Here is an 18,967-nt window from a genome sequence, read left to right as displayed (position 1 = left end):
TAAGAAATGTAAAATCTCTTTGGTGGGTTGTTAGTTTGTAATGATGGAATAATATTGTCCCATATTTTTCATAGTTGTCATATTTCATCTTGAAATAAAACAATTTTTTTTAATGTGCAGAGTCTCATTTTTTTAATATCTTTATTGGAGTATAATTGATTTACAATGTTGTATTAGTTTCTGCTGTATAACAAAATGAATCAGCTATATGTACATATATCCCCTCCCTCTTGTGTCTCCCTCCCACCCTCCCTATCCCACCCCTCTAGGTGGTCACAGAGCACCGAGCTGAGCTCCCTGTGCTATGCAGCTGCTTCCCATTAGCTATCTATTTTACATTTGGTGGTGTATATATGTCAATGCTACTCTCTCACTTTGTCCCAGCTTATCCTTCCCCCTCCCCGTGTCCTCAAGTCCATTCTCTACGACTGCAACTTTATTGCTATCCTGCCCCTACGTTCATCAGAACCACTTTTTTTTTTTTAGATTCCATATATATGTGTTAGCTTACAGTATTTGTTTTTCTCTTTCTGACATACTTCACTCTGTATGACAGACTCTAGATCCATCCACCTCACTACAAATAACTCAATTTCGTTTCTTTTTATGGCTGAGTAATATTCCATTGTATATATGTGCCACATCTTCTTTATCCATTCATCTGTTGATGGACACTTAGGTTGCTTCCATGTCCTGGCTATTATAAAGAGAGCTGCAGTGAATATTGTGGTACATGACTCTTTTTGAATTATGGTTTTCTCAAGGTATATGCCCAGTAGTGGGATTGCTGGGTCATATGGTAGTTCTATTTTTAGTTTTTTAAGGAACCTCCATACTGTTCTCCGTAGTGGCTGTATCAGTTTACATTCCCACCAACAGTGCAAGAGGGTTCCCTTTTCTCCACACCCTCTCCAGCATTTGTTGTTTATAGATTTTTTGATGATGGCCATTCTGACCTGTGTGAGGTGATACTTCATTGTAGTTTTGATTTGCTTTTCTCTAATGATTAGTGATGTTGAGCATCCTTTCATGTGTTTGTTGGCAATCTGTATGTCTTCTTTGGAGAAATGTCTATTTAGGTCTTCTGCCCAGTTTTGAATTGGGTTGTTTGTTATTTTGTTATTGAGCTGCATGAGCTGCTTGTATATTTTGCAGATTAATCCTTTGTCAGTTGCTTCACCTGCAAATATTTTCTCCCATTCTGAAATGTAGCAATTTTAATGCTTGGTGAAGAGACAAAAAACAAATGTTTTTGGATGCATCAAACTTTAGCCTAATTTTATGACCTTTCAAAACTCAGTCATCCACTTCTTACCCAGTATTCTAGAGTGGTGGTTCTCAAACTATTTGTAATAAAGGAATAGCCTTTTATGCAGCAATCTGTTATGGGGAAATAATTTTAAAGCAACCAAATGTATGTATGTATTTATTTATGGCTGCGTTGGTTCTTCGTTGTTGTGCGCGAGCTTTCTCTAGTTGCGGTGAGCGGGGGACACTCTTTGGGGGGGCCTCTCATTACGGTGGTTTCTCTTTGTTGCAGAGCACAGGCTCTGGGCATGTGGGCCTCAGAAGTTGTGGCATGTGGGCTCTAGAGCGCAGGCTCAGCAGTTGTGGCACATGGGCTTAGTTGCTCCGCAGCATGTGGGATCTTCCCGGACCAGGGCTTGAACCCGTGTTCCCTGCATTGGCAGGCGGACTCCTAACCACTGCGCCACCAGGGAAGTCCCTAAAGCAACCAAATTTTAAATTTTGAAATAATTTTAGACTTTCCATAAATTTGCAAAAATAGTACAGAGTGTTCTGGCTATCCTTCATATAGCTTTCCTGGATGTCAACCAGGAAATTAACATCGATACAATAGTATTAGCTTATCTGCAGACTTCATTTTAAATTTTGCCAGTTTCTCACCAATGTCCTTTTCCTATTCCAGAATTCAATCCAGGATCCCACATTGCATCTAATTATCATGTCTCTTTAGTCTCCTTTAATCTGTGACACTCAGTCCTTTGTCTTTCATGATTTTCTGTCTTTCATGATTGTGATATTTTTGATGAGTCCAGGCCAGTTATTTCGTAGAATGTCCCTCAATTTATCTGATGTTTCTCACAGTTAAACTGAGGTTATGCATTTTGGCAAGAATACCGTAGTCTTCACTCACTTTCCCCGTGCATCATTTCAGGGGGTACACGTTGATATACCTTATAACTGGCAATGTTAACTTTGGGTGCCTGATTAAAGTGGTGTCTGGCATATTTCTCCACTGTAAAGTTATTGTTCTTCCCTTTGTAATTAACAAGTATCTTTTTTTTTAACATCTTTATTGAGGTATAATTGCTTTACAATGGTGTGTTAGTTTCTGCTTTATAACAAAGTGAATCAGTTATACATATACATATGTTCCCATATCTCTTCCCTCTTGCGTCTCCCTCCCTCCCACCCTCCCTATCCCACCCCTCCAGGCGGTCACAAAGCACCGAGCTGATCTCCATGTGCTATGCGGCTGCTTCCCACTAGCTATCTACTTTACGTTTGTTAGTGTATATATGTCCATGCCTCTCTCTCGCCCTGTCACAGCTCACCCTTCCCCCTCCCCATATCCTCAAGTCCGTTCTCCAGTAGGTCTGTGTCTTTATTCCTGTCTTACGCCTAGGTTCTTCATGACATTTTTTTTTTCTTAAATTCCATATATATGTGTTAGCATACGGTATTTGTCTCCCTCTTTCTGACTTACTTCACTCTAATTAACAAGTATCTTGAGGTGAGACGCTTTGAGACTATGGAAATATTCTGTTTTGCATCGTACTTTTGCTCACCGATTTTAGGATCCACTGATGTAATAATAATTACTCTGGCATCTGCCTAATGGCGATTATAAAAAAGAATTCCGTTCTTTATTAATTTATTAATTGGTATTTAACTCTAAGGAAGAGCTGTTTCTTTTAAATATCTATTCTCAGTTTCTATAATCCTGTTGTCAAAGATTTTTGTGGACTAACACTGGTCCATGGGCCACACTAGCCCTAGAGAAATAGAGAAACTGCCAAACTTTTGTTATCTACAGTGCATTTAGCAATAAGGGGAGAAAATTGCCAACTATGTCTCTCTCAGTTCTGGGAGATTTTGAGGAAGGAATAAGGATTGTAAGGGGGAGAAATGAAGTCATTGCATTAATTTTTTTAAATACAGAATTTTACTCTAGTGCAGTACACAAAAAGATGGAGAAGTGCTGCTGTAATATGGGCAAAAATAGGATGAGAGATTCATGTCTGACTGACTTTCTAAACTACATTTCTTCCTTCTCCACTCTGTTCCTTCCACACTTTACTCTCATTACCCTATTCCTCAGGGACACCCATCTTCTCCCTTTCCTTCTACTGCCCATTCCACTCTCAATCATTCTACTTTTCCTCCAAGATTGTTACCACCTGCTTCACTGTCTGGACACTATTCCTTTGTACCTAATACTTTTCTTCTTGCCTGTGACCAGGTGACTATTTTGTAAGTACATATTTTTTTTGTTAACTTTTGAGTTTTATTTTATTTATTTTTTTTATACAGCAGGTTCTTATTAGTCATCAGTTTTATACACATCAGTGTATACATGTCAATCTCAATCGCCCAATTCAGCACACCACCATCCGCACCTCCCCGCGGCTTTCCCCCCTTGGTATCCATACGTTTGTTCTCTACATCTGTGTCTCAACTTCTGTCCTGCAAACCGGTTCATCGGTACCATTTTTCTAGGTTCCACATACATGTTAATATACGATATTTGTTTTTCTCTTTCTGACTTACTTCACTCTGTATGACAGTCTCTAGATCCATCCATGTCTCAACAAATGACCCAATTTCGTTCCTTTTTATGGCTGAGTAATATTCCATTGTATATATGTACCACATCTTCTTTATCCATTCATCTGTCAATGGGCATTTAGCTTGCTTCCATGTCCTGGCTATTGTAAATAGTGCTGCAATGCACATTGGGGTGCATGTGTCTTTTTGAATTATGGTTTTCTCTGGGTATATGCCCAGTAGTGGGATTGCTGGGTCATATGGTAGTTCTATTGGTAGTTTTTTAAGGAACCTCCATACTGTTCTCCATAGTGGCTGTATCAATTTACATTTCCACCAACAGTGCAAGATGGTTCCCTTTTCTCCACACCCTCTCCACATTTGTTGTTTGTAGACTTCCTGATGATGCCCATTCTAACTGGTGTGAGGTGATACCTCATTGTAGTTTTGATTTGCATTTCTCTAATAATTAGTGATGTTGAACAGATTTTCATGTGCTTCTTGGCCATCTGTATGTCTTCTTTGGAGAAATGTCTATTTAGGTCTTCTGCCCATTTTTGGATTGGGTTGTTTGTTTCTTTAATATTGAGCTGCATGAGCTGCTTATATATTTTGGAGATTAATCCTTTGTCCATTGATTCGTTTGCAAATATTTTCTCCCATTCTGAGGGTTGTCTTTTGGTCTTGTTTATGGTTTCCTTTGCTGTGCAAAAGCTTCGAAGTTTCATTAGGTCCCATTTGTTTACTTTTATTTCCATTACTCTAGGAGGTGAATCAAAAAAGATCTTTCTGTGATTTATGTCAAAGAGTGTTCTTCCTAAGTTTTCCTCTAAGAGTTTTATAGTGTCCGGTCTTACATTTAGGTCTCTAATCCATTTTGAGTTTATTTTTGTGTATGGTGTTAGGGAGTGTTCTAATTTCATTCTTTTACATGTAGCTGTCCAGTTTTCCCAGCACCACTTATTGAAGAGACTATCTTTTCTTCATTGTATATCCTTGCCTCCTTTGTCGTAGATTAGTTGACCAAAGGTGCATGGGTTTATTTCTGTGCTTTCTATCTTGTTCCATTGATCTATGTTTCTGTGTTTGTTCCAGTACCATATTGTCTTGATTACTGTAGCTCTGTAGTATAGTCTGAAGTCAGGGAGTCTGATTCCTCCTGTTACGCTTTTTTCCCTCAAGACTGCTTTGGCTATTCGGGGTCTTTTGTGTCTCCATACAAATTTTAAGATTTTTTGTTCTAGTTCTACCAATGGTAAAAAATGCCATTGGTAATTTGATAGGGATTGCATTGAATCTGTAGATTGCTTTGGGTAGTATAGTCATTTTCACAATGTTGATTCTTCCAATCCAAGAACATGATATATCTCTCCATCTGTTGGTATCATCTTTAATTTCTTTCATCAGCGTCTTAGAGTTTTCTGCATACAGCTCTATTGTCTCCCTAGGTAGGTTTATTCCTAGGTATTTTATTCTTTTTGTTGCAATGGTAAATGGGAGTGTTTCCTTAATTTCTCTTTCAGATTTTTCATCATTAGTGTATAGGAATGCAAGAGATTTCTGTGCATTAATTTTGTATCCTGCAACTTTACCAAATCCATCGATTAGCTCTAGTAGTTTTCTGGTGGCATTTTTAGGATTCTCTATGTATAGTATCATGTCACCTGAAAACAGTGACAGTTTTACTTCTTCTTTTCCAATTTGTATTTCTTTTATTTCTTTTTCTTCTCTGATTGCCATGGCTAGGACTTCCAAAACTATGTTGAATAATAGTGGCGAGAGTGGACTTCCTTATCTCCTTCCTGATCTTAGAGGAAATGCTTTCAGTTTTTCACCATTGAGAATGATGTTTGCTGTGGGTTTGTCGTATATCACCTTTATTATGTTGAGGTAGGTTCCCTCTATGCCCACTTTCTGGAGAATTTTTGTCATAAATGGGTATTGAATTTTGTCAAAAGCTTTTTCTGCATCTACTGAGATGATCATTTTTCTTCTTCAACTTGTTAATATGGTGTATCACATTGATTGATTTGCATATATTGAGGAATCCTTGCATCCCTGGGATAAATCCCACTTGGTCATGATGTATGATCCTTTTATTGTGTTGTTGGATTCTGTTTGCTAGTATGTTGTTGAGGAGTTTTGCCTCTATATTCATCAGTGATATTGGTCTGTAATTTTCCTTTTTTTGTAGTATCTGGTTTTGGTATCAGGGTGATGGTGGCCTCACAGAATGAGTTTGGGAGTGTTCCTTCCTCTGCAATTTTTTGGAAGAGTTTGAGAAGGATGGGTGTTAGGTCTTCTCTAATGTTTGATAGAATTCACCTGTGAAGCCATGTGGTCCTGGACTTTGGTTTGTTGGAAGATTTTTAATAACAGTTTCAATTTCATTCCTTGTGATTAGTCTGTTCATATTTTCTGTTTCTTCCTGGTTCAGTCTTGGGAGGTTATACCTTTCTAAGAATTTGTCCATTTCTTCCAGGTTGTCCATTTTATTAGCATAGAGTTGCTTGTAGTAGTCTCTTAGGATGCTTTGTATTTCTGCGGTGTCTGTTGTAACTTCTCCTTTTTCATTTCTAATTCTATTGATTTGAGTACTCTCCTCTTTTTCTTGATGAGTCTCACTAATGGTTTATCAATTTTGTTTATCTTTTCAAAGAACCAGCTTTTAGTTTTATTGATCTTTGCTATTGTTTTCTTTGTTTCTATTTCATTTATTTCTGCTCTGATCTTTATGATTTCTTTCCTTCTGCTAACTTTGGGTTTTGTTTGTTCTTCTTTCTCTAGTTCCTTTAGGTGTAAGGTTAGATTGTTTATTTGAGATTTTTCTTGTTTCTTGAGGTAGGCTTGTATAGCTATAAATTTCCCTCTTAAAACTGCTTTTGCTGCATACCATAGGTTTTGGATTTTCATGTTTTCATTGTCACTTGTCTCTAGGTATTGTTTGATTTCCTCTTGATTTCTTCAGTGACCTCTTGGTTATTTAGTAACGTATTGTTTAGCCTCCATGTGTTTTTTACGTTTTTTTTCCTTGTAATTCATTTCTAATCCCATAGCGTTGTGGTCAGAGAAGATGCCTGATACGACTTCAATTTTCTTAACTTTACTGAGGCTTGATTCGTGACCCAAGATGTGATCTATCCTGGAGAATGTTCCGTGCTCATGTGAAAAGAAAGTGTAATCAGCTGTTTTTGGATGGAATGTCCTATAAATATCTATTAAATCTCTCTGGTCTATTGTGTCATTTAAAGCTTCGGTTTCCTTAATTATTTTCATTTTGGATGATCTGTCCATTGCTGTAAGTAAGGTGTTAAAGTCTCCCACTATTACTGCGTTACTGTCGAGTTCCTCTTTTATAGCTGTTAGCAGTTGCCTTATGTATTGAGGTGCTCCTATGTTGGGTGCATATACATTTATAATTGTTATATCTTCTTCTTGGATTGATCCCTTGATCATTTTGTAGTGTCCTTCCTTGTCTCTTGTAACATTCTTTATTTTAAAGTCTATTTTATCTGATATGAGTATTGCTACTCCAGCTTTCTTTTGATTTCCCCTTGCATGGAATATCTTTTTCCATCCCCTCACTTTCAGTCTGTATGTGTCCCTAGGTCTGAAGTGGGTCTCTTGTAGACAGCATATATATGGTTCTTGTTTTTGTATCCATTCAGCAAGCCTGTGTCTTTTGATTGAAGCATTTAATACATTCAGGTTTAAGGTAATTATCGATATGTATGTTCTTATGACCATTTTCTTAATTGTTTTGGGTTTGTTTTTGTAGGTCCTTTTCTTCTCTTGTGTTTCCCACTTAGAGAAGTTCCTTTAGCATTTGTTGTAGAGCTGGTTTGGTGGTGCTGAATTCTCTTAGCTTTTGCTTGTCTGTAAAGCTTTTGATTTCTCTATCGAATCTGAATGAGATACTTGCCAGGTAGAGTAATCTTGGTTGTAGGTTCTTCCCTTTCATCACTTTAAGTATATCATGCCACTCCCTTCTGACTTGTAGAGTTTCTGCTGAGAAATCAGCTGTTAACCTTATGGGAATTCCCTTGTATGTTGTCGTTTTTCCCTTGCTGCTTTCAATAATTTTTGCCAATTTGATTACTATGTGTCTTGGCGTGTTTCTCCTTGGGTTTATCCTGTACGGGAATTGCTGCGCTTCCTGGACTGGGTGGCTATTTCCCTTCCCATGTTAGGGAAGTTTTCGACTATAATCTTTCCAAATATTTTCTCTGGTCCTTTCTCTCTGTCTTTTCCTTCTGGGACCCCTATAATGCGAATGTTGTTGCGTTTAATGTTGTCTCAGAGGTCTCTTAGGCTGTCTTTATTTCTTTTCATTCTTTTTTCTTTATTCCGTTCCACAGCAGTGAATTCCACCATTCTGTCTTCCAGGTCACTTATCCGTTCTTCTGCCTCAGTTATTCTGCTATTGATTCCTTCTGGTGTAGTTTTCATTTCAGTTATTGTATTGTTCATCTCTTTTTGTTTGTTCTTTAATTCTTCTAGGTGTTTGTTAAACATTTCTTGCGTCTTCTTGATCTTTGCCTCCATTTTTTTTCCAAGGTCCTGGATCATCTTCACTATCATTATTCTGAATTCTTTTTCTGGAAGGTTGCCTATCTCCACTTCATTCATTTGTTTTTCTGGGGGTTTATCTTGTTCCTTCATCTGGTACATAGCCCTCTCCCTTTTCATCTTGTCTGTCTTTCTGTGAATGTGGTTTTTGTTCCACAGGCTGCAGGATTGTAGTTCTTCTTGCTTCTGCTATCTGCGTCCTCTCCTTTCTAATTTTTCAGTAAGTCCTGGCCTTCCTGGGCGAGGAGGGGCGACGACACGTGTCACCACTCCCTCTCAGACTACTTTTCTTTGTTGCTGGAGTTTTGCGGGAGGGAAGGGAGAGGGCGGAAAAGTTGGAGGCTGGGGCAGTTGAGGCCCATGAAGACCCAGGAGAGGGACTGCAGAGAGTGTTCAGGCCACCGGCTCCTGCCCTGCCATCCCGGCCGCCGCTGCTGCCGCCTGGGGCCCGGGGCCTCGGCGGTGCTTGCTCTGCTCCTGTGCTATGAGCTCTCGGGAGCCGCACCAGTACATAATTTTTATTATTGAAAATTTCAATCAGAAAAAGAACGACAAAGTAGCATAGTGAACTCAAATATTCCCATGACCTAGCTTCAGCAGTTATCAACTCATGGTCAATCTTAGTTATATATTCCCTCAATTCCCCTATATTACTTTTGAAGCAAATCTCAGGCATCATATAATTTTATCTGTAAATATTTCAGTATGTACCTATAGCATTTTTATATGATTAAGAGCAGCAGAAGAAAACTCACTAAGATTAATGGTTCTCTCACACTAAGATTAATGGTTCTCTCTCTCTGTACTACTATGTTCAAATAAAATATTATAAATAAGATTTAGTGATAGGATTGTATCTTTTGGGTCTTTCTAGAAGATGGACCATACTTGTTAATCTTTGGCAAGTGGACTGCCAAAGGGAGAATTGCCTTTTGCTCTGTTTGCCCACTCCCAGAATGTTAAAATGCGATTTTTAAAAGGAAATCATTTTTCTTTTATTCTCCCTTAGAATATAGTACAGTAGAATTTTTGTAAAATTTGTACTTATTTTAAGAAATGACAGATATCTCACAATGCATAAAATTCAATATATATCATGCTATACAAGAGAAGTTTTGATTTATCAGCTCTATTTCAAAATATTGAAAGAAAAATATGTTGAAACAAAAGTTGAAGGTTAATGAAATTGTGGAGTTTCCTATTACCATTTAGGTATTCATTTGCATAATCAGTAATCGAACATTCCATTTAAAAATTAAAATTTTTCTCTTTTCTTCTCCTTGATACCACAACCTAATTCTCTGTTTTATCTGTTCAGTAACATTCTGGGGTAACTCTATTATCTGTTTTCCCCAATAATGTCATATTTTACTCCCAGAGATACGAATGAAATGTATCTTAATATGCAAGAATTCAAAACGTATTACCCTTGAGTAACATGACAAATGAAGTAAGTTAAAGATAATGCATGTTTCTCCTATTTCTAGGATATTTGTTTAAGAGCAGGCTATGCGTTAACCCTTTTTGCCTTCAATAGTCGCTTTCAACAATACTTAATATTGGAAAGTGGAATAATAACCATCTCAACTTTTGAACCTTTTCTTGAATCAACATTTGAAACTGAGAAGGCAATGGCAGCTTTTCAGGTATAAAATTGAAGGTTAAAACTTCAAATCAATATGTCTTTTTAGTGAAAACTGAAAAATTAGAATAAACTTTGGATCTGGAAAAACGTTTACTGCTTTTGTAAAATTCACAGTATTTTTGACACCAGTCCCTTCCTCACTTCATAAAAACTCCATTATCTATGAGGATTTCTTCATTTATATAGAATTTTACAAGTCACAAGGCACTTTTGTCTTTATATCTCATCTGATGCTTATAACAACCCTATCAGATTGATAGAAATATAGTATTATTTTCATCAACCCTATTTTACAAGGAAATAGGTAGAGAAACATGGTAGTGTCCAAGACAAGTTTTCTAACTGCAGATCTTTAGCTGATCACCTAATTCTTCAACCATGTAGACAACCTTATGTATCTGGATTCTTCTTGGTCTTATTCTTCTTTTTGTATCCTATGACCTTTAGAAGTATTTTCTATGAACCCATACTTCAACAATGCAAAAGTTGCAAACGTCGTAGAAAGAATAATACAGCCTACGATGGTCACTGCAGTGATCAGATAGGGATATGTACTCTAGGTCCTCCCCACACAGCTCGCTTCTCATTGAATCATACCAAATTACCCCTCTTACTTTTCCGAGAAGTATCCCCTCAGAAATAAAAGGTTAATTACAGAAGCTGAGTAGAAAATGTTTAATGATTCTATGCCTCTTTTTTGTTTTTAGATTATTATATTAGCTAAAGTCATTATAGATGTGGACCACATTACTTTGACTGCAAGAGGTGTTACTATTTTAGTTGATAGTCTGTATTCAGTTCATTCCACTACTATTGCCTTGACAGGTAAGAAATAACTAGAAGCTAATCATATCCACCTAAAACTGTTTACAAAAATTTTTTTTGGTAATCTGAGCAATAATAAAATAATAAGCCTGATATTCTGTCACACAGTTTGAAGAATGAACTCATATAAGTCTACACGGAACTCCAGAGTTAAGGCTACATGGAACAATGAAAGACTACTGTGCACCCCAAATAGAACCTTTCTGATTTCCTAATTACTTTTTTGAACCCCTAATTACTTTTTCCAGAATGTAAGATGAGAATTCAACTATGAGCTACCAACAACAAAATTTGTACACTGCTTTATAATAATACTGGCAGATTTATACTGATAACCTCTGTCTGGTTTCCTTTTGACTAATTGTGCATATTTGTCTAATATTTAAGAGTTCTCTACGTTGCTATCCAATATAGCAAAGCAAAATGGTCCAACAGAGTTCTTGACATAGTTAGTGCTAATTGTGTGACTATGTCTATCTAGACCTAACTCTCCAGATGATCAATACATTAGTTCTCTTGATCTATCATGCTCAGTACAACATAAAACAGTATCAAAACGACAGCCATATGGAGTGACAACTACCAAAAAATAAAGTATTTGTTTTTTTAACTGAAATGGATTACTGAACACAGTGAAGGAATCTCCACTTGCTGCCATAAAATTACATTTTTATGGAGTGTATTTACTTGGCATGGAAGGTAAATTCAAGCAAACAAAAACTTTCTGATGAAAACTAGGAAAAATACATGTTTAAAAGAAGTTATTAAATATATTTTTATCTAAATAACATTCTTAATTCAATGTCGTAGTAATTCTATGACTCTGAAAAACAATTGTAGTGGGTTTCAATTTTACAAACTCTTCTGTGCAAGAAATGCCATATTATTCTAGCTTTCAAATATTAATTTTCCCAGGCTGGTAGAAACAATCTCAAAAATTATTGGGCTTTCTCTGCACTCCACCACTGGAGTCATATGCATCTCCAGAGCCATATGCATGTCTGGGGTATCTCAAGCAAAGCCAGATATTCAGGCCTCAGGTATAATGTAAAATAAATGACATGCTCAAGTCCAAGTTGATATGGTTTCCAGATGTTCCAAAAGCATAAAATTTTGCAGAGACTGAGATGTCTGTTGCCAAGTGTCCAGTTTTCCTATGTACACCACTTAGCCATTCTTCACTAAAAGCTCCTGCTATCTCTGTTTTAGTCTTAGATTCTCTGCCCTTCCCCATTGGTTCCCCATTTCTTACTCCCTATCTTTAAAGACTCCTCTGTCCCTTCCCCCTGGCATAATGCCTTCTATAAACTCAGGCTTTTGAAAATATAAGCCTGAAAGAAAGGTTATCTTTAGACAATTTTTGCTCTAGGCCATACAACCCAGCCCTCCTCATCCTGAGGCAATAAATACAAAGGGCTTCCTGGCTTATAATGGAGGCTGGAAAAAAATACAAGGAGAACAAAAACTCAGTTAATACCTCAATAAAGTATCCATCCACAAATGTAAAAATACATTTATGTCTTAAAATTTGTGTTACACCTATTCCAACACAGCAACAATACTGTGAAAGAATATCACACGGAAGCTCTAAAAATAAAACACGAATTCGAATGAAACAATCTTAAGTTCGTAGCTGCACATTTCTTTAATTACTAGATCAGTTTATTACTTCAATCTCAAAACATTTCTTTTTATGGCAAGAACTTCAATGATCATAAACTTCAATAAGTAATACATTACTTGGTTTTAAAATACCATTAAGCCCTGAACTCAAAGCCATCTGAATTGCAAAAAGGACATTAAATTTTCTTACAGTAGTTCAAACATTATGTTCATAGTCATTAAAACAAACAAACCATAAAAGCTCAAAACAAAATATATTCTGAAGCCAAGAGGAAGAAAACCTCTGATTTTTCAAAATTCCCCACTCTTAAATAAACCTATTTAACTTTTACTATTTGTGACAGAAAACCAAACCATAATTTGGGGGAAAGTTTATTCTATATTTAACACACATGCTTTTTCTCAGCAGGTCTTCATTAATAGAGATGTCTTGAGACTTAAACCTCTTTAAAGATTTTTTTGATGTGGACCATTTTTAAAGTCTTTATTGAATTTGTTACAGTATTGCTTCTGTTTTATGTTTTGGTTTTTTGGCCGCAAGGCATGTGGGATCTTAGCTCCCCGACCAGGGATCTAACCCGCACCCCGTGCATTGGAAGGTGAAGTCTTAACCACTGGACCGCCGGGGAAGTCCCTCAAACCTTTTTTAATACTTTAATATATGCAAGTGAATGAAAGCACAGTATATCAGTTTATACCAATTAAATAACACAGGCATTTTTTTTCTTGTTGTTTAATTTATAGGGAATTTAATAGCTACCCTGGCTCATTCTAGAGGTGGTATTCCAGAAGCATTTACCACATTAGGGACAATCCAACGGCTCTGCTATCATTTGTACTCAAGGCAAGAAGAGGTAAAAAAAAAAAAATAATAATTAATTTGAAAATAGAGTATTCTAAAATATAATTTGCCTCTCTCTCACTTCTGCAGGCTAATTTCTCCACAGGTTGAGTCTCATATAATAGTTCATATTGGGCTTCCCTGGTGGCGCAGTGGTGAGAGTCTGCCTGCTGATGCAGGGGACATGGGTTCGTGCCCCGGTCTGGGAAGATCCCACATGCCGCGGAGCGGCTGGGCCCGTGGGCCATGGCCGCTGAGCCTGCGCATCCGGAGCCTGAGCTCCGCAATGGGAGAGGCCACAGCAGTGAGAGGCCCGCGTACCACAAAAAAAAAAATTAAAAAAAAATAAAGAAATACCTAAAAAAAAAAAAAAAAGTTCATATTACTAACTCAAAATTTGGTTATTTTTCTAGTACTACATTTGCCATTCACAATTGTGGTTTCCACAAAATGTGCAAATTCATTTTAACGTCAATCTTTAAGATTCAGTCTACAAATAAGTACATGGATAATACAGAAATTTATAATTATTTATAAAATATTTTATAATTAAAATCGTTGTCATTTCTATGATTATTTGTAGTGAATGAAAGTGGAATCCATTGGAAAATTTTCCTTACCTGCCAAACAGGGTTAGAGTGAGGGTACCTGAAGACCAGGCTGGCCACAGTAGTGTTTTGCCTCTAAAACACTACTATACATAGTAGTGTTTCCTTTGCTTTTCCCACAGGATCTAAGGCAGTATTTCTCCAACTTTAGGGTACAACAGAATCACCTGGAGGACTTGTTAGACCATGGACTGCTGGGCTCCATTCACAAAGTTTCTGATCTAATACATCTGGTGTAGGCCCTAGAATTTGCATTTTTAACAAGTTCCCAGAAGCTGAGGCTGCTGGTCCAGAACCACTGTTCAAGGTGTGGAAGATTTTTGGGCATATACAGCAGTCAGATGCCAGTGTAAAGACCACTATGTCAACCTTCTGACACCCTGCATGGGCCTGGTTTATGTTCCTTTCTTTGACATTTCTTATGCCACCATGAACAGATTCTCCTAAGAACTTCCCAGGAATATACGTTTATTAATTATATGAACAACCTAATTACTTCAGAGTCAAATGCAGAGGGTATTTCCTTCAAAGAAATAATTACTTTTTCTGGAGTCCCATGGCCTGATACTTGTGCTTGTTTCTTTGGTTTTGCTGTGGAAAATTGAGTTGCCTCCCTGTAAGGCTTATTTTTAACTTACTTTTATGTTATACTCTCTAAGTTGGTTTCCTATATTACAATCACCTGTGCAGTTTTGAAAAGTCCCAATGTTCAGTTCAATGCACCCCAAAGTAATTAAATCAGTTTCTAGGGGGTGGAATACAGACATGATTTTCATAGTTATCCAGGTGATTCCAATGCACAATGAAGACTGAGACCTACTGTCTTAGTTCAAACTCAAAGGTTCTTACTCGGGCTGCCCATTAGAATCACCTGTGGCTCTTTAAAAACAATACACAATGCCAGATTCTACTAAGAGAGTCTGTATTTAGTTGGTGGGCTTTTTCTTTTTAAACTCCTGGTGATTCTAAAAATGCAGTCAGGACTGAGAACAACTACTAGAAATCAATGGCAATTGACAGCCTTCCCTAAAAATATTGCTGCTATGCTTCTATCTATAGAGTGCCATCAGTTGACATACATATTTGCTATACATAGCTACAGAGACTTTCCTATGAAATATTTAATGAGAGCACTGGGTTAGATATTTTAAGAACAAAGCTCAATGGTTAAGGAGAAATTGTTTCCTCTTCATTTAGGTTCGCATGGCTTGCTCCAGTGCTCTTGGCTACTTAACTTACAATGCAAATGCTTTCCGAATCTTATTAAAGGAATGCAGGAATAAGCCTAATCAGTTCCTTCGTATAACAAAGAATATCAGCAGAGATGCAAGTATAAACCCAGCATTTTTAAAGGAATTTCAAATGCAACAAAGAGTGGGACTTCCTTCCTTAAGGTATTGTTTCTATATTTGAAGTTGCAGTAGTAAAATTACTGAGAGGCATTTTTAAGGAAGTTTAAGGAAGATCAAACACGGGGAACTGTCCTTGTTATGAATCTATGCATTGTAAAACAAAGGATAAACTTCATTCTAAATGTCCATTGCCAAAGCCTGTTTTAATTCCGAGTTAGCAACAGAACTGTAAGTGCAGACAAGAATACAACCTGATCTTGGGGATCCTGTCTGGCCAGGATTATTCATCCGCCTTTCAGAAAAGTTTCTGGAAGACTGGTTGCCTCCAAGTCTGATCCAGGAAGCCATTTTTTTGTAGACTGGGGTACATTTGAGAGCTCTGAGGCAACCAGGAATGCCACTATGACCTTGGCATCAAATGAGACTCTTAGACTTGATCCAAAGCTAGGCCAAATTCCCAGGGCAGAAACAGGGCTAAATCAGACCCTGTGGTTCAAGTTATGGCAAAGTTTGCCAGGCATTTATTCAGATGATTTTGCCTCAGTGTTATAGTTCTATCATGAACTTAAGTTTCTGAAAAAAGAGAGAAGAGGAGACTCTCCTTACAATGGACATATTTTCTCTTCTGTAATTGTAGCTGAATTACAAATCTCTGCAAATAGTGCTATTTACATATAGGAAACAGAACTACTCAAGATATATTATTAACTCTACGATAATAGAAGAGAATAGGACCCAACAGCATATCATGGTTCTATAAGTCAATTTTAAGTATAGAGAAAAATGAGTATATCTTCAGAGTCACTTTAATTTGAATTCTTTGAAAAACTGAAAACCCCAAACTGATTATCTAATTTTATATAATAAGCCAGGGAAAACTAAATTACAATTGCTTTAATTGACAATGTTAAAAGTAATATTTACCAATTCAAAAAATTAGTTTAAATAATGGAAGTATTATTTTACAGTCACTCCCACAGCTAGCCCATACGGCAACTTTTTGGGAATTAGAGAAAGATGCCCCTTCCTCAGTACACTTTACTGCCATCCCCTGGAAAATGGTTGTAGTAACCATTCAAATCTACAATGACTGTAAGGTGAATGGCACCCTCTGGAGTTGTGAACACTCAACTTTCAGGATTATAAGCAGTAACAAGTGGTCAGTAAACTTATAGGAATGGCTACCAAGTGAGGTGGAACTGGTAAGCAAATAACAATTACTCCCATAACTAATAATAATTCTATGCACTCTCCTTAGAGCATTTACATACACTATTCCCTTTAATTTTCATAAAAATCCTGTAAAGGAATTTGATGTAAATGAAACTATGGGAAATGCACTAAAAGATTAAGTTCCACAAAATATTCCTTGATTCCACTACTGGAAACATAAAGTAGATTGATTTTGGTTGGGATCACAACATCATTGTTTTGGAGTATATTCCACTTCTCTATTCCCACACCCCTATTCAGCCCCAAGAATGGCAGATTAGAAGTCTTTGGATGTATAAATTTTGAAGTATGTAGAGAGCCATAATTTTACTGTTAACTGACCCTCCATGAAAGTACTCTGAGCCTAAGAGTAGCTAGTTTCACGTAACCCTATAGCCATGAAGCTGGCCTATTGAATAGATTGGGGCCTGTGCCTCATTAAAGTTGACAACAGCAAATGTTCCTCATCAAATTAACCAGGAACACATCTGTGATAAGCAGTTTTAATATTTTAACTTTAATCAAGACTTACATTTTATTACCAGGGAAATTGTGTAATACCATATTTATATGTTACATGTACAGGATGATGATTAAAATAATACTTCTTTTAAAGCCACACACATCATATTAACTTAGGTATACCTTGTTATTCTTTGGCTTGAAACATTTCATAGGTATTACATTGCTTTGAAAATAAAGTTGAAATTTTCTCTTATTAATACATAAAATGACCTAATCTTTATCCTCCAAGCTTATCTCCCATCATGTCTCCAGATACCTTTAATTCCAATCACACCAGACTACTTAGTGCCCTTTGAACTTGCCATGCTGTTTTATAGTATTGTAACTTTTCATATCCTATTCCCTCTATCTGGAATACCCGCCCCCCACCTCATCCATTTAAAGACCTATTTTCTTCAGAGTCTAACTGAAGTGTCTCTTCTTCCATGGAGCTTTCCTTGATCACTTCAAGCAGAATTACTCTTCCAAATGTTTTGGGTGATAAGCGAGTCAACGAGTGACAGAATATAAAACACCTACAGGTAACATGCATAGTTAGTACAGGTAATGTATAAATTAGACCATTAGGCACTGAACATGGTACCTGGGTGTACTAAGTCTTTATATATATCTAGTTTTTGTGATAAAAATGTTTTCCTTTTAGTCTGGAGAAAAATGGAGGACCATCCATAATTCCTGTCTTTAAAAAAGGTAATTGATTTTTCTTTTATACTTTCTAGCCCTGACACTTTATAATTGTTCATTTCTAAGAATTCAAAATGTAGGGACTACCAAAAATCATGTTTACCTGTAAACTTATGCTTTTTTAATTCTATATACCTAAAATATCTTCCCATTTACAAGCCCATGTTAATCATTCCCTTTAAGACTTCCCTACTAATATCACTTGACAGAAATCCCTCTCTGCTTTTTCCCCACATGTAAATGACTTTAATTACGATCTTGCTATTACTCTGTTTCATGTACAACTTGTGTATATTATAAGTTCTTAGGGCAGAGACCACACTGTTTCCACTGATACTATGTAGTTTTATACAAAGTTGGCAGATGATGGCTGAGTGGCCTAGGCCTGCGAGATCAGAGTCTAGATCTTATAATGTTACTCATCAATTCCTATCAGACACGTAATGGGGAAAATAAATTACTTACTGGTTTTATGTATATGCTTAGTGCTTGTTCATGCGTGCATAGTATAGGACCAAAATCAGTCTTACTTGGTATATTACCTTACTGTCAAAAGCAAAAATAGAACCTTCTGAAATCAAGATCACTTTGCTGGAGTCACAAATGGAAAGAGAGAGAATAAGAAAAGGAGAGGGAGCTTCCCTGGTGGCGCAGTGGTTGAGAGTCCACCTGCCGATGCAGGGGACACGGCTTCGTGCCCTGGTTCAGGAGGATCCCACATGCCGTGGAGCGGCTGGGCCCGTGAGCCATGGCCGCAGAGCCTGCGCATCTGGAGCCTGTGCGTCTGGAGCCTGTGCTCCGCGACGGGAGAGGCCACAACAGTGAGAGGCCCGCGTACAGCAAAAAAAAAAAAAAAAAAGAAAAGAAAGAAAAGAAAAGGAGAGGAAAGAACTTCATTTATTCAGGGAGATATGAGGGAAGCTAAGTATGTGTGGGAGGCTATTATTTCTGAATATCATGGGTAGAAGAACATCTGGTTTTTGTATAGCTTCTTTAGTGTAAGAGTAATTTACATAAAAGAATAAAGTCAGTTCCATTATTCCTTCACTTTAATATTGGTTTGTGAATAACAATATGTATACCAGTAACGGTCTGATAAAGTTTTCACAGGTTTGTGGTAACATAAGAAAAAATAAGGACAATCAAATTTCTTATAAAGTTAATTTCATTCAAGTAAAGTCCTCCATTTTGAGATAATGCCTTTTACACTTTCTATTGACATTAAAATATCCCATCTTTTACAAAACGATGTTTAAAGTAGCTGGCATTTGTTCTTTCACTAGTGCCAACT

The 18,967-nt window shown here is 37.0% G+C and overlaps 1 protein-coding gene across 1 annotated transcript in view; it reads left to right on the top strand.

Moving 5' to 3' along the window:
* The window catches only part of ANKAR (ankyrin and armadillo repeat containing), an 88,324-nt gene that overhangs the window by 68,904 nt on the left and 453 nt on the right, over positions 1-18,967 (top strand). Inside the window, exons 18-22 of the mRNA XM_027126056.1 lie at positions 9,849-10,007; positions 10,714-10,831; positions 13,199-13,308; positions 15,101-15,297; positions 17,636-17,682. Coding sequence (XP_026981857.1) covers positions 9,849-10,007; positions 10,714-10,831; positions 13,199-13,308; positions 15,101-15,297; positions 17,636-17,682 — 631 coding nt within the window. The remainder of the gene's footprint in view (positions 1-9,848; positions 10,008-10,713; positions 10,832-13,198; positions 13,309-15,100; positions 15,298-17,635; positions 17,683-18,967) is intronic.

Source organism: Aethalodelphis obliquidens, unplaced genomic scaffold (assembly GCF_003676395.1).
Source record: "Aethalodelphis obliquidens isolate GAN/ISIS:26980383/991018 unplaced genomic scaffold, ASM367639v1 scaffold2, whole genome shotgun sequence".
NCBI classification, from domain to species: Eukaryota; Metazoa; Chordata; class Mammalia; order Artiodactyla; family Delphinidae; genus Aethalodelphis; species Aethalodelphis obliquidens.
Note: the sequence above shows the minus strand (reverse complement) of the source record. Positions and strands in the feature narration are given on the sequence as shown.